The sequence below is a fragment of the Sapajus apella genome, unplaced genomic scaffold (assembly GCF_009761245.1).
Source record: "Sapajus apella isolate SASKATOON/1434 unplaced genomic scaffold, GSC_monkey_1.0 scaffold28, whole genome shotgun sequence".
Taxonomy (NCBI): Eukaryota; Metazoa; Chordata; class Mammalia; order Primates; family Cebidae; genus Sapajus; species Sapajus apella.
This window is the reverse complement of record NW_022436968.1, coordinates 4,740,134-4,756,021: the sequence shown is the minus strand read 5'-3', so window position 1 is coordinate 4,756,021 and position 15,888 is coordinate 4,740,134. Positions and strand designations below refer to the sequence as shown.

General features: G+C 36.5%; 1 protein-coding gene and 1 long non-coding RNA gene across 6 annotated transcripts in view; both read left to right on the top strand.

Moving 5' to 3' along the window:
* NAB1 (NGFI-A binding protein 1) overlaps positions 1-4,792 on the top strand; it is a 45,310-nt gene extending 40,518 nt beyond the window's left edge. For 4 of the 5 annotated variants that reach the window (XM_032292624.1, XM_032292621.1, XM_032292620.1 and 1 more), the window contains one exon: positions 2,326-4,792. In XM_032292624.1, coding sequence (XP_032148515.1) covers positions 2,326-2,414 — 89 coding nt within the window. In that variant the 3' untranslated portion in view covers positions 2,415-4,792. The remainder of the gene's footprint in view (positions 1-2,325) is intronic. The other variant, XM_032292622.1, reaches the window with a different exon arrangement.
* Positions 5-2,005, top strand: LOC116561017. Its single transcript, XR_004273255.1, has 2 exons — positions 5-627; positions 755-2,005. It is a non-coding gene; the product is annotated as an uncharacterized LOC116561017 (long non-coding RNA).
* Positions 4,793-15,888: the final 11,096 nt, after the last annotated feature.

Sequence of the window (15,888 nt, the reverse complement as noted above, 5' to 3'; positions counted from 1 at the left end):
GAGAATGAGCTATATGATGAGAGGGGTAACACTTGAATAAAAGCATCTTCAAATTCTGTTCTCCTGTTCCCAATGTCCCTCCCCCACCAAAAAAATGTTATTACTGACAGTGTTCCTACAGATTGAGTATCCCTATTTGGAAAATTTGAAATGGTCCCAGGCATTTTGGATAAGCGATGCTCACTTGTCAGTTTTTCTCCCCTTGGAAGTAATAATTGCCATAACACTGGCTGCTCTTGCTAGTCTTTTTGCAAACTTAGTATTCTGAACAATGAAGAGAAAACTCATGAAAGTTGAGATTACTTTCACTAGCCATTATATGAATGGTGACGTTTATACGAAAGTTTTATAATAAATAGCTGGTTTAAGTTGTGTTACTAATATGAAATTGATGGACTACATGTTTGCTTTGACACAGAGAAAACCTTGTGTATCAAAATCTAAACTTTTCATGCAGATGCATTTTGGAGGTGATACTCATATTTCAGAAGTAAACCGAATTCCATAAAAGGATGAGCAGTTCCTTATCATAGTTAGATATTCACATATTTTTACCCAAGTGAAGTAAGTTAGACCTACTTAAAGCATTAGAGACCAGCACCATTTGAAAGAATCTGGTATCATTCAGTCTTTGAGTTAAAGTAACTTTAGGAGTCATTGATGAAGGTCACTGATTTTATAGATGAGGTAACTGAAGCCAAATAAATAGCTCCAAATTTGCATTGTAAGTCAGTGAGAAATGTACTTTTACAAGCATTAGGATTAAACCTGACTTTACATCTGTTATCTAGATAAAATGAATTATATATTTACTAGAAAAAAATGTTATCAAGAGCCTTTATGTCTTTCAGTTTCAGATCATGCTGTTAGTAGCAGATGCTAAAAAGGCAAGTCCTAAATGTTCTGGTGCTGTGACTTTAGCATGCGATTGCATACTTGATTGTAGCCAGCTTAATATTGTCAAAGGGAGGTTGAGAAATTGAAACTATCCTAAAAAGATGACATCCTGGCCTGTTTTCCACAACACAAAAAGTGACCTATTATTTAAAGTTTTTTAAAAAAACGAACAAAATCCCACTTTTGACTAATTTGTATTTCTTTGAAGACTCTATACAACAGGAATACTCCAGTCACATTGATCATGTGTCTCATCATGGGGCACATTTACATTTTACATAGAGATATAATTGAGCTAGGGTTTTATGTAGAACCGAGTGAAGAAATGCCTGAAAAAGCCTTTTTTTAAATTTTTAAATGAATAGAAATAATACAAGTTTCATATAGGGCAAGCCTGGGTCTAGATCTCAGCACCAATGCTTGACTGAGTGACCCTGACTGACTTACTTAAGTACCCTGTCCTTCAGTTGCTTCATCTGTAAAAGAGAAATAATTTCTACCTTGTAGGATGGTTAGGAGGATTAAACAAGATAGTAAACCTGTGTCGTACACTGTCTATTTCAGCCAGCAGGAATTCAGTAAATAGTAGCTACTATTTTTATTACTCTTATGCAGAATTTAAAATCCCCTTCTGTTTAGATAGAGAGGATTGATAAATTGAGCTATTTAATTTCAGATAAGCTATTAGTATCGATTACTTTCTAGAATCCTCTGAAGGTGTAAGTATATGTGTATGGACATTTGCCATGTATATGTGTGTGTACATATCTCCCAGTGTTTGTACTTTGTATAAAGGTTACATTTGATTATTATTCTGTAGTGTTTGTGTATGGTTGAAATAACTATACACATAGAACTCCATGGAATGACTTCTTATGAAAATAGAGTTCATTATTTTATCCCTAGTCTGCCACCTTAATATGTCATTGTCAGGAGAACTTTAAAAAATAAATCCAAGGTTATGAAGATATTTTTCAGTCTGATTACTTCATTGGTGATAAATATTTTAACCAATAACAGTTATATATGAATAATCAGTTTTCTTTTATATATTTATCATGTTGGATCAAGCATTAAATAAAAATTAATATGTTCTATATGTTAAATGTTTTATGTGTATTTCATTATTTAACTTTCATGCCACTTTATGTAGATACTATTCCCATTTTATAGATGAGGACACTAAGGCTTAGGGAGGTGTATAAGTTGCCCAAACATGTTTACAGCTAGTAATTGGCAGAGTTGAAATTTAAATCCAGAATCCAAGTTCTTAACAGCTCTATGAACAAAAATTTTATATGGAATTGCAGAATCATGAATAGTTGATACTGTTTGGTATGGAGTGTGAAGGTTTGTTTTATAGCTTTGTTTCATTTTTGTAGTCCATTGATTTAAAATATCAACTCACTTTGTTTCCATTTTATGTAGAGAGCCTTGGGATTTTAAAAGACTACCCTCACTCAGCTTTTACCTTAGAAAAGAAAGTCATCAAAACAGAGCCTGAAGATTCAAGATAGCTGTGATTCTCTCACTGTTCTCTGGAAATGGCATCAGATTTAAGGATAATACTCCATCATAGAAATAAGCCTTAATAACCAGTGTTGCCTCATTCAGCTCAAACAGATTTCATAGCCAAAGCAAAAGGACTGGTACGGTAGTCTGCGGAAGCCAGGAAGATAAAACAACAGCCACAAAAGAGAAAAGAGTGTTACAATCTATAACAGTAATATTGATTCATTCACATTCCTGTGTTAAATCATTTTATATGGAAAGGCTTGCAAATCAATATTGTAAGCATTCATTATTTAAGAATGTACAATGTATTTGTGTAATTTATAGAAGTAAACTCTGGATGTTGAGACCTGTTTGGTCCAATAGATGTGGATACAGTTTATTTTACTTGAAATTTTGTTGTCTGCTTTGTGTGTTTAACGTAAATAAATGTCAACGTTTAGAATCTTTGCCTGCAATCGTGAAAAAGAAAGCTTAAGTGATGTAGTTATTGGCAAGATTGTAATGATTGTAGAAAAATAGAAAGCAAATACTCAATTTAAGCCAAGGAAAAGATTGTGGATTTAATATTTGATAAAACTGATTTTGTTTGACAGGAAATGTGTAGCATTCACTCATAAAATATCTGGTTATCAATGCACGTTTACACAATTAGTACTTGAGTGGAGGAAAGTTAAAAAGATGAGCAATAGAGTAGAAAATATCTCTTAAACTAGTTGACCTAGATTGTATTAATAGCTACTTAAGATGTATCAAAGATAGGAAGCTATTACTTGGACAGAGAACTTGAAATTTCAGAATGTGTTAAATAGATTAAGACATAGTAAGTTAACCCTACATGTTATAAAGATGGTGACTGTTAACAAAAGCTATAATAGATTAAGTACTGTTTTATATACAGAAAGTTTTCTCTGTGTAGAGAGTTCAGACTAGATGCTTTCACTAGGGAATGTCTGCCCACCCAGCCGTCAAAAGTGTGGACAGTCACTGCATCCACATTTGTAGGCATACTTCTATAAAAGTTTAGTTGACACCTATATTCATTATTTATTTTACGATTTCATTTTTCTACATTTTTGAAATTTGTGAATGCAGTTTTTTCTTAAAATTCATTTTAAATTGACAGTACGTTTTTAATTCTCCCAATTTAATTCATAGACTGTGTGCATATATAGGGGAGTGTGCTTACATGTTAATAATGTACTTGCATACTTAAGAGAATTTCACATTGGAATTCATAATGGTAAAAAAACCAAATACACCTGACAATATATTTCTTTTCTGTTGGTTTAAGAGAAAGTATCTGACAGCTTTACCTACTTCCTATAGATTCATCAAACCCAGATATTGCTGAGAAGAGTGTATTGACTTAGAGTATGTGTTTTTTTGTTTTTAGTTCTGCTCTAGATCATAACTGTAAAAAATATTAAGTCATAATCTGTTACACTAAAATTCGTCAGCCAAATGTTAAATGAAGTGTCTGCACTGTAGTCTCAGATCACTGTCACATATATAAATTGCTTCTTCATTTTAATTTGTAGAAGAACTTTATAGTAAGAAACACCAGTAAACAACTTTTATACTGTTAAAAGGCTTTTTTCCCTTCCTAAATGTTTTAATTGTACCATAGTGTTTTGCTCACTGAAGAAGCTTCTTAGGGACCTTGCAACTTTGTTGCTAGCTTGAGGTTGATTATTGTGGTTGTATTGTTCACTGTGTGTAGAAATAGTATGAGTACAACTTAAATAGACTGGTCAGTTTTTAATATTAGCCATAGCACTGGTTAGTATCTCAGTAGTTTCATGAAACGTTTCCTGTATTCTAATCTATTTTGAAACATTTTGTTTGTTTTTTTTTAATTGTGTCTTACAGTCAAGTTTGTAGATTTTAATAAGCCACAATTTTAAAAGATGCAGTAATCTTCCAACTTCCAATATTTATCCATCCATTGTGGACCCACAAATTGCATCTTTAAATTCATAAGTTTCCTTAAGTATCATCTGTTTCCGGTCTTTCAAGTTTAGTGATAATGTGGAAGCACAAGAAAAATTTCAGTAGAATACAATTTTTATTTTGTAAACACTAATGTATTAAACTTGCTATACATTAAAGCAAATAATATATTTTTTATTTGAATTGTATATATGAATTGGATGTTATAACTAGTTGATTTTTTTTTTCATTTTGTTAGAGGTATTTTCACTGAACAAGGTCAATTGGTTACCTCAGTATTACAGCCAATATAGTCCAAGGGACCATTTATCCCTGAGTCTCTTAACTTTATTGTGCGATGTCCACGTTTTTGTGACTCTTCAAGCTGTTGGTGAGGTGGGACGAGTGCACTTGCTTCTTGTGGCAATAAAGCTTTTCTGTGCCTCACACATTTACGTTTATAGCATTTTCTACATAGCAGTTTTCCACAGTGAGTAATATTAAGCCTCCCCTATCTGGTTATTTAAGCTAGGTTTCATCATTAGGGGACAAGAACTTACGTCTTAAGTTGGGACTAAATATTGTCAGCCACCGTCATTTCTAAAAAGTCATTTGGTGAACAGGTTCTCAGTAGACTCTGGTCTGGGAGATAGAGGTCACTTTATATTCTCACTTATGAGACATTTTTAAAACTCCACCATTTCGAGCTGTATTAAAAGGAGAAATGTTAGGATTTAACATCTATAATACATTACATATTTGTAAAATATTAATGTGATTTGGCTTCAGTATTATGGACTAATTATATGAAATTGAGCTAACCTGTAGTAAAGAACCAGGATGAGCCTATCAACAGGTATTAATTGAGTTCTATAGATTAATGAAGATCATCAGTGTGCCAAGCACTGTGCTAGGTGCCAGGGAAGAGGTAAAGGCCACAGACAAAATATATGATCCTTGCCCAAAATCTAGTTGAATGGGAACTAATACCACTCACATAAAAATAAAAATTTCAATGCCTTACATATTGGGATGAGGAGCTGACATTTAAGTGCATTCTGACATAGCCATTATGGCAACAGGCACTTTACATGTAAGAGAGCACATTGAGATATCAAAAGAGAATTGGCCAGGACTGAAATCAACTTGCAGCATGAAATTTGATAAGCCATAGTGGTAGTACATTTCACTTTGAGGCTTATTATTTTTTTTTTAACTGCAATTTTATTGTGAAACTGAATGGCAGATCTGTGCCTGGGTAATAATTCTTTTGACAATCCATTGAATCTGTCAAAAGGCAGCAGGGAAAGGTGCTTTTCATCTGCCCTTAATTAGTGAAACCACTTGGGTAAAAGCTTTAGGATTTGGTAATTATGAGGCTACTAGCACCTAGTGTACCTTTACAACTATAGTTGACACTATTTAAGACTTAAAGGCTAAATAAGTATGCAGGGAATTTCCTAACATACGGTCTACTCACTTGGCTACTCAAATGGTTATTATTGACACAATGCCCATTTTGCTTGTGACTTCACTTAATATACCACGTTGAGTCTTCAAAAGAAAACCAAGGTATTAACCAACCTCATGAAGCCAGAAGATCTGCCTCTTTTAGGAAATGAATTCAATTAGTAAGTAGCTGAAGTTAGAATTGAACAAACATTGTATGTTTGCAACAGCTTGAATGACCAAATATAGTAGTTGCTCTTTTACTAAAAGCCACCGTATGGTCCAGCTGTGTATGGGTGGTGTTTCAGGGAATGTAAGCTTATATCTGTGGGTGTCCTCATAAATGAAGTTGGTAAGTAGGCCTACCAAGTTAATTAAAAAAAAAAAAAGATCCAATGTCCTGACATTTATTTTTATTGTAAATACAATTTAATATCAGAAACCTTACTGTTAACTATGTCCATAGTGATCCTGTAAGATTTTTATTTCACGTAGAAGTGATTGAAAGCAAAATGCTTTTTCTTACCTTATGAGCATGCAACAGTTAAACCTTTAAAACATCTTTGGCATCTGTTTCTACTGACTTAGGACTTTTTTTTTTATCACCTCAAAGGTGTTTATTTTTTGTGCAGAAAAGCCTAATCAGAAAATTTTTTTAAGTTCATAATCAGCTTATTAAAGTTAGAATGCAAAAATGTATTGTGCTGAAGGTTAAGCTCGACTTACAAATCTTTACTTTCCAAGTTTAGCAAATCTTAATCACTGTTAAGGGAACTGTGAACTGATCCTGTTTACAAACTTGGTTAATTAAGCCTTATTCTTTTATAGTCTTCCCATCTGTTAGGTCACACAATTTCTTAAGTGTTAAAATGATGTCCTGTGGAATTCTAGGTCTCCCAGCTGTGTTTGACTATTTGGTCACAATTTCCAAATTGTTATTCTGACTGCTAAGTGATTTACTTTCAAAGTATTGCTCCAATAATGTTAAAGGTCTAGCCTCTACCACTTCATCTCAAAGGAATTTTTAATGAGGTTTTTTTTTGTTTTTTGTTTTGCATTGGGGATAAAACCCTCAAGCAACATCAGAATCACATAAAATAGTAATCTTAGTTTTTATTTCAACATCCATATGAAATGCTTAGTTACCATTATTTCTCCATTTTATTCTTATAAAAATATTTGACAAAAAGCTTAAAGTATACAGTGCGATGGTTTTTTATACAAGTACATCATATACTGATTACCACAATCAGGTTAAAACACTTCAGTGGGAAATTGTCTCTCCTAATTTTTGTTGACTTAACATTTAGTGCACTTTAGTCAGTTATTATTAAATGTCTATATATCTGTCAGTAAAATGTTTAAAAATATTTCCTCTACACAGAGCATTATTCTACACTTATGTAAATTAGAAAACTACCTAAACAGTTTTAAGTTTCAGAAATTTCTATTGAAATTTTTGCTTTATTATACAGTCCTATTTAAGTTTTCCATTCTGATTAAAAGAATCGGCTCACTTCTTAACAATCTCTGAGAAGTAGTAATAGTTGAATGTTGCCATCCAAGCATAATGTTGCAAAATGTAGATTAAGCACATCACATTGGCTCAAGGTGGTAGTGCTACACATGTTAAAATCATGAACCCAACAATTTTTCTCATTTATTAAGAGTGACACATTTCTTGTGAATTTCCTGTGAGTCCAAACAATTTGGCAATCAGCCTAGCCTGGTTTTGCTGTGGGTGAGCACCAGTGATGGTATAAATTAGAATGTGCTTCATATGTACACATTCTGAAACCATATGAGTCATCTTTGCATTAAAAGTTTGCACCTCATAAATTTATGTTTAAAGTGCCATGTTCAACACCCACACATAATCCTAAGCTAGCACGGCCATTCTCTTGTAACTGTCACAGACACCCTATATTGGCAGTCACTTAGGCTGCAGTATGTAGGAAGATAAGTGGTGCACACGTAGGTGGAATCTTACTGGTAACTGTCTCAGCAGAGACATTTTATAATTTTCTGAGACTACCTACCATCTTCAACTGTGAACTGTTAAACTAAACATCTGTGGTCTAGCATGCACCATACCCTGCTATTATCCTTTTCAGAAGACAAAAAGTGATTTTTTTGATAGCATGTTCTTACACTGTAGGCTCTCCAGAGTCTCATCATTTTAGTTATGTTTCCCCCAACTATATGTACTTTCCATCCCCAGATCCCTGACAACATAATGTAAGCATGTTTTTCATCAGCAGTTAAAATGGACTACGTCATTCATTTTCTTTCTGAATTCAACCAATGTTTACAGCATCAGAAAATACTCATACATTGACTGTGTGATTTTCTTTTGCAATTGGCTAGCTCTCAAATTGGACTACATCTTTCTGATTTTTATTGTTGAGAAGGCAACAGAAATATTTGTATAGTGAGATATGGACATGACAGATAAAGCCACAGCCACAGATATATTCCAATTCTTAGGATAATAAAAGCCATTTCCACTTAAAAAATTAACATTAAAGGGGAAATTAATTAGAGGTTATGTAATTTATTCAAAGAGAAGAACAATTTTAATATATTTTAATATTTAAAAGTGAGAAGAGAGGATTCCATTCCTCAAGACTTTATGCAGGTATGTGACAGCTGGCTTATAAGTAAAGTCACTTTTTCTATGATTCCTTATTTAAAGGACAGGATCTAGTTCTGCCTATCAAAGCATAAGATTTAAAACTTTGGGCCCCTCACTTGTCCATGAGCACCCTAACCTGTCAAATATCCTCTGAACTGAGTGGTCTGCACTATGTGTAAGCATTTTACACAGTAAACACTTTTATAAATATAGATAAGGCTTGAATACACACATGTAGAAAGAACTAGGCCACATGTGAGTACTGATCAGCTGGTGGTTATTGTCTAGACTGCAGCAGAGGCTTCCCAAAGGAAATAAACATCAAGTCATTCTGAAGGCAGTTACTGAAGTGGAGAAGTGAAAGGGCATTGCTCGGCTTTGAGATTAGCATGTCTGAAAGCCCAAGTTGGGAAGCAGAAAAGACACATCCAGATAACCACTGGCAAACGCAATGGACTAAAGCAGAAAATTCAAATAAAAGTTTAATTAGAGATAAAACATCTAGAAAAGAGTGCCTACTAAATGAAATCCTTTGAAACTCATACAAAGTTCTCATTCAATTTGGGAAGCAATTAGAAGTTGTTTGTTTTTGTTTTTTGATACAGGGTCTTGTTCTCTTGCCCAAACTCGAGTGCAGTGGTGCAATCTTGGTTCACTGTAACCTCTGCCTCCTGGGCCTAAGCAGCCCTCTCACCTCAGCCTCCTGAAATAGCTGGGACTACAGATGTGCACTACCATACTCAGCTAATTTTTTTTACTGTTTATTTATTGTTCCAAGATACCCCCAAAGGGCTTAATTCTGGCTGTGTTATGTGGAGCCAGTGACCAGGAAGCTGCTGCAGTTTTTCACCCTTCAGGTGGTCAAACTTGAGCAGTGGCAATAAGGACCAAGGAGAACAAGAGTGAAGGATATGAAGTTATTCAATCATTCATTCATTAAGCAAGCATTTGTTAAGCCACCTGCTTAAAAGTGCCCAGGCATAGTGTTAGGAACTGCCCTTGAGGGACACTCACGTCTAATAAAGGAAGAGAGAAATTGTTGATGATGAAGTGACAGAGCTTGATAACAAATTAATTGTCCAGCTCATGAGAAAAGATCATATTAACCAATTGGAGAAAAAGAATTAGTGGTTGTGACCATAGAAAAAAAAAAAAAAAAAAAGAATTGTAGCATCACTTTCCAAAAAAGAATTTAGCAAAGAGTCTGGGCGCAGTGGCTCATGCCTGTAATCCCAGCACTTTGGGAGGCCAACGTGGGCAGATCATGAGGTCAAGAGTTCAAGACCATCCTGGCCAACATGGTGAAACCCTGTCTCTACTAAAAATACAAAAATTACCTGGGCATGGTGGCGCATGCCTGTAATCCTAACTACTCGTAGGCTGAGGCGGGAGAATAGCTTGAACCAGGGAGTTGGAGCTTGCAGTGAGCCAAAATTGCACCACTGCACCACTGCACTCCAGCCTGGCGACAGAGTGAGAAGTCTCAAAAAAAAAAAAGAATTCGGGAAAGAAAGGGAGTTTGGTGTTCAATAATACTTTGTGTCAGATAGTTGAGTTCTGGGGTCATTGTTATATGTGAGCAGAGCTGTCCTACAGGCAGTAAGAAACAATAGACCAAAGAGAATGTATAAGATCAAAGCTGGAGTGGAGTAATTTTGAGAATTCAAAATCATTTTCCTAAAGAGCTCCACCTAGAGCAAAGTTAATTATACATATACTGATATATCTTGGGTAGCTGGGATTATAGGCACCACACCTGGCTAATTTTTGTATTTTTAGTAGAGACAAGGTTTCACCATGTTGGCCAGGCTGGTCTCAAACTCCTGACCTCAGCTGATCCACCTGCCTCAGCCTCCCAAAGTGCTGGGATTACAGGCATGAGCCACTGTGCCTGGCTCAAAGAAACCTTAAAGAACCTCATGATTAAGGATTGAGGTGTGTTTTGTATGTGTTATTTAGAGGACAAGGAGGAAGAAGGGATTAAATAAAGGAAACAAACAATTAGCTAGGTTTCTTTCATACCATGGTTTAAGTTAATTTGCATCTCCAAATGTCACTCACAAATTATTTATTAATTGCAAAGGAGACAAGTCAATTTTACAGCTGTGAGCTCTAGACTATTCTCCTTTCTTGCACTAAATGGAAAATTCTAGAAATAACACCTTTATTTAAAGCTTGCAAGACTATCTTTATCATTAGTTGTGACCTGATTAATCCTTTTCACAAACCAACACATTTGGCACTATTATCCTCTTTTTATGAAAGGAAAAACTGCACCAGGAGATTTAGGAACTCATTGATACCTAGAGAAGAAATCAGTTTGCAGGTGGCAAGTAGTATTTCTGCTCTGGTTTCTGTCGGTAATGAGAAGGGAAAATCAGATAGTGCATTTAAAAAATATAGGTTTCCTCCAGCTCCTTGATGTGGGCCAATGTGAGGACCCTAAGGACACAGTCATGCAAAGATTGAGGAAGCAGTAGCACAGCAGCATAGATACTGATGTCTTGAGAGAAATTCAAAATTAAATATAAATATTATATTATACCTGTTTCTTAAATTGAGGGTCTTTTTTTTTTTAGACAGGGTCTCACTGTCACCCGGGGTTAAAGTTGCAATGGTACAACCGTGGCTCATTGCAACCCCAGCCTCAACAGCTGGAACTGCAGATGCTCATACCACCACACATGGCTAATTTTTTGAATGTTTTTTAGAGATGGAGTCTCACTATGTTGCTCAGACTGGTCTTGAACTCCGGGACTCAAGCAGTCCTCCCACCTTGGCCTCCCAAAGTGCTGGGATTACTGTTGTGAGCCATTGTGCCCGGCCGCGAAAGGTCTTTTTTTTAAGATGGAAAAAACGTTTTTAAAAACTCAAGATTGTCCTAAACACAACAAAAAAGTATCCGCATTAACATTTTTTAGGCACATCTAAGGACAAGGTGACCATAAGAACAAATTAAGATATGATTTTTGAGCTTGAAACAGTTGTAATCTAAAACAGACAGCATTATTCTGGACAAATGCAAAGAATATAATAAAGCATTATAAACTGCCCACTAACCAGACTCATTCTCTGCTTCCACTCCAGGACATGAATGCATACCAGGAAACTGGTGCCATTGGGGGCCACCTGGGAGACTGCCTTGCACAGTGAGGGAAACGAGTTCTATGTGGGACTTGGGGAGTTTGAGAGGCCTTCAGTTTATTTTAGTGGAGCTATCTAGGATTTACTTGGAGACAAAAGTCTGAAGGTCAGGAAAGCTGAGAATTCAGGTCAAGACTGGGATCTTAGATTTGATAGACATTGGAGTCTCATAACTGGCAGCTGAAGCCATGGGAGTGAATGAGAGCAGGAAAATGAAAGAGAAGATGGGTAAAGATAGGACTCTGGGAAATATTAACTATGTGGGGCAGGTGGAACAACAACAAAAACCACCAAGGATACCAAGAAAGAGCAGTCAGAGAAATGGGAGGACACCGAGAGACAGAAACATCCTAGAAACCAGGCAGGAAGCCACACGATAGAGGGTACTGGGAATGTCAAACTAGGGAGGAGTCAAGCAGGGTGAGAACAGGCTGTGCAAGTGGATTATTAAAGAGGCTACAGGTAACTTCAGGAACATTAAGAGTGCTACCAAGCAGGGTAATTGGGAAGAATAATGGATGCAATAGTTTAATTTACTAAAGTAAAACACAGCATACTGACAAAAGTAAATAGGAAGAATATGAAAATGAGTAGTGGACTCACTATATGGCATCTTTTACTCAAATGTAAGGATTTTCTATTCCTCAATAAACACCACATTCCTCCTTTATTCACAGAAGGTTGGAGAGGGTTTTTTTGACACATCCAAGCTTACTAGGCACGCCACGTTTGCACTGTCTGTACTTAAAAAGGTCAGAGAAGAATCCCGTAGAACAACTGACTGGGCAACATTTAAACTTTACAACAGAGCAAATCAGTGTAAAAGAAAACATTTGTTTTTTATTTTTATTTTTATTTTCCATAAATTTCAGTAAAATTAGCATACTGTCAGTAAACTGCAGTATTCTAATGACTCTTGACCCATGATACCAGGGCACCCTCATTGATATGTGGCTGTTTATAATAACCTGTGTTTCTTTGGTTTAAAACACTTGGTTTATCTTACCACTGCTTATCTGAAGTTATTATGGCTTCAAAAATACGTAATAAAAATCAAAGCATGAAGTGAATTTTTAGAAGGCAACAGTAACAATTCACCAATGATTTTTTTTAAAAAATGACTTGAAGGAGCTTCCAGACAGCTGAACACATGGAGGTTCCTGGACGATGGTGTGCCCAGAGAGGGATGGAAGCTCTGCTCTTCCTACTACTAGCCTTGCCTTATGCCTCTCTTCATCGGTGGTTTCAGATCTTGCCTGTAATCCCAGCGATTCAGGAGACTGGGGCAGGAGGATGATGCGAGGCCAGGAGTTCAAGGCTGCAATGAGCTATGATGGTACCACTGCACTCCAGTCTGGGTGACAGCAAGACCCCATCCCTAAAAATAAAAATAATTTTTTTTAAGAAAAGGACTTGAAGTATGTTTAAGTCTCTAAAATATACTTGTTTTTCTCCTGTTAAGATCGGCTTTGACTTATGATCAGAACACTTTAATAGCTGTAGTTCAACCTAAACGTGTTCTTCCTGATCTCACAGAAATGATGAACTTTGACGACTTTATTTCCATGAAAGTAAACTACATCTGCTTCTAGCTTCTGCCATCAAAGAGAGTGAATATATACACGACAAATCCTAGAAAACAATATGTGCCCAACCACATATTTGGGGAGGAAAAGACCTGCTAAAACTGAGAGAATGTTGGAATTTGAAGTAAAGAGCTATCAAATTTTAAAATTTTAGTAGCCTACGATACACTATTCTTGAACTAAGGTACAAGGTAATTAACTCATAAAGACTTCTGAGTTAAAGAAATTAGACTAATTCTCATCCTTCATAGTTTGCTACCTTTAACTTAATAAAAATGACTTCCAAAATTCACTTAATTCTCTCAGAAATATCTCACAACATGTCCATTTTGTTTGTTTGATTGCAGACAGGGCACCAGAATGCCAATTCTGCCACATTTTCACGAGGGCTATGATACACACACAGAAGAATCAAAAAAGCTCATCCTATTGAAAGAGTAGAATATTGAGGTCACCTGCCCCATTTCCCAAAGCTAATCCAGGCCCAGCTGTTGAGTGACTTGTCAAAGTTCTCACACAGCCAACAAGTGACACAGCCAGAGACCCCAGGTCCCTGTAGCCCTAGTCCAGGGTTTGTTTTCCTGCAGCACCCTTCTCTGCTAGGTGAGATTTTTATTGTTTAACAAACAACAACAATAAAAACACAAACTTTTCACCATTAGAGGTTACAGATAATTTAGGAAACAGGAGTTTGAGTCTTGGCTTATCCACTATTTATTTGACTACCATCAAATCATTTTATATCCCCATATCTATAGCTGCATTTTTCTTATCCAGAGAAGTACACTTTGAAAGTTCAAAGCCATGTGCTACAGATCAAAGAATTTGGGGGAGGGGGGCAAAAAAACCTTAATTTTACCACTAGTCTCATCTTCAGGTGATGAGACCTGTAAGCAAGTCATTAGAGCTTTTTGACCTTCAGCTTTTTCACTTGTAAGATGTGAATCATAAAAGGCGCCTTCCAAATCCTAAGATCGTGGTGAGATTGTGGCATACACAAGACATAAAGTTGCTGTAAAATTGTCACAGCCTTTTTAGGGGGTACAGATAGTTTCTTACCTGATTCCATGCATATCTCCAAGAATTTAAGTTATTGCTAATATTTACTGAGGAAAACAAATTCTTGGAGTCAGCAACCTTTATTTTGCCATTGAAGAGCATGCTTTGCCTACTCGCTACAATCCCACTTTAAAGAGGCTTTTATTTGAGCACCAAGAGGCACTGCACTGTCATGCAGTGGAAGAACCCTGGGTAGTGTTCCAGGCATGTGGGTTTCAGTCTATGGCTCGGCGACTGTATTTATGCGTGACTTATCAAGTCACATTTTTGCTGTGCCTCAGTTTTCTTTAAAGGGGGGTTGGGCTTTCACTGGTTGTTAACTCTTGTGTCATGTGCCCCGTTGGTTAGCTGATGAAGCATATTACTCCTTTCCTTATAAGGGTGCACTTAAGCCTCAGCTTTTGCATAAATTTCAGCGGGTCCACAGCCTCATCCAAAACATAATAAAATCTAGGTTAAGAAGCCCTATTTGATCTCTTCTGGCTTTAATTGTCTAGGAAAGTTATGGCCAAACTGTCTATATGTACTTTGGACAAAGATGACATTCCATTTTCAGTTAGTTTTTTCTTTTCTTCATTAAGGTTCAGCCCAGCTCCTACGGATGTCAGGAACTTGCTGACAGTACTAAGCACAGCGTCACTCCACAAATAGCTGATATTTGTGAGGGAAAGGATGTGATGGCCTCAATATTATTTAAAATCAGAAGTGCTGAATGTCATCCCATATTTTAAGCACTGATAATTTTTTAGTTTTTATATCTATACCTACAACTAATATATAATGCTACTTTTTTTCCCCACCTCTGTTGCCCAGGCTGGAGTGCAGTGGCGTAATCTCAGCTCACGGAAACCTCCACCTCCTAGGCTCAGGCGATTCTCCTGCCTCAGCCTCCCAAGTAGCTGGGATTACAGATGTATGCCACTATCACCTGGCTAATTTTTATATTTTTATTAGAGATGGGGTTTCACCATGTTTGCCAAGCTGATCTTGAACTCCTGACCTCAAATGATCCACCTGCCTCAGCCTCCCTAAGTGCTGGGATTACAGGCATGAGACACTGCGCTGGGCCATATAATACTACTTTGCAAAATGAATTCTAAAGTCTCTGTTCATATTAAAAAGGAAAGTCAATACATCCAAATATCCTTTTCTACTCTGAAGAGATACATGGCAAGGGAAGAAGTAAACTTAAATTATCTTCCTTTTTTTTCCTTAATGCTACCTGTTTTGAGAATCACACAAATAAGTGACAGTCACATACTCTATCAATTATATGACAGATCCCTATAGTGAGCTACCGGCAAGACTCTGTGATTGACTGGCATAGAGTCCATTCAAATGAACTTAAGCATAGGGAAGTTTTTGAGAAGAATATAAGGAAATCTTAAGGAACCCCAGGGCAGGAAGTGCAGCCCAGCCTCAGGAGGAACTGGAGTCCAAGAAGCTGGGGAATTCAGAAGCAAAGGTTGTCCTCTGCATACCTCTCTAAGAGGCAGAGTGGTTCCTCATTCTCCCTTCCCTTTGCACACCTGCTTTGTCTCTCTAGCCCAGCAATGTCTGCTGCAAGATGCTTATGGCTGCCCAGCTCAGCCTGAAAATGACTTTCTATCCAGATCCCAACCAAGACTGAGCAGAGTCTCTAAAGCCCAATTCCAAATTCTCTGCAGGAAGAAT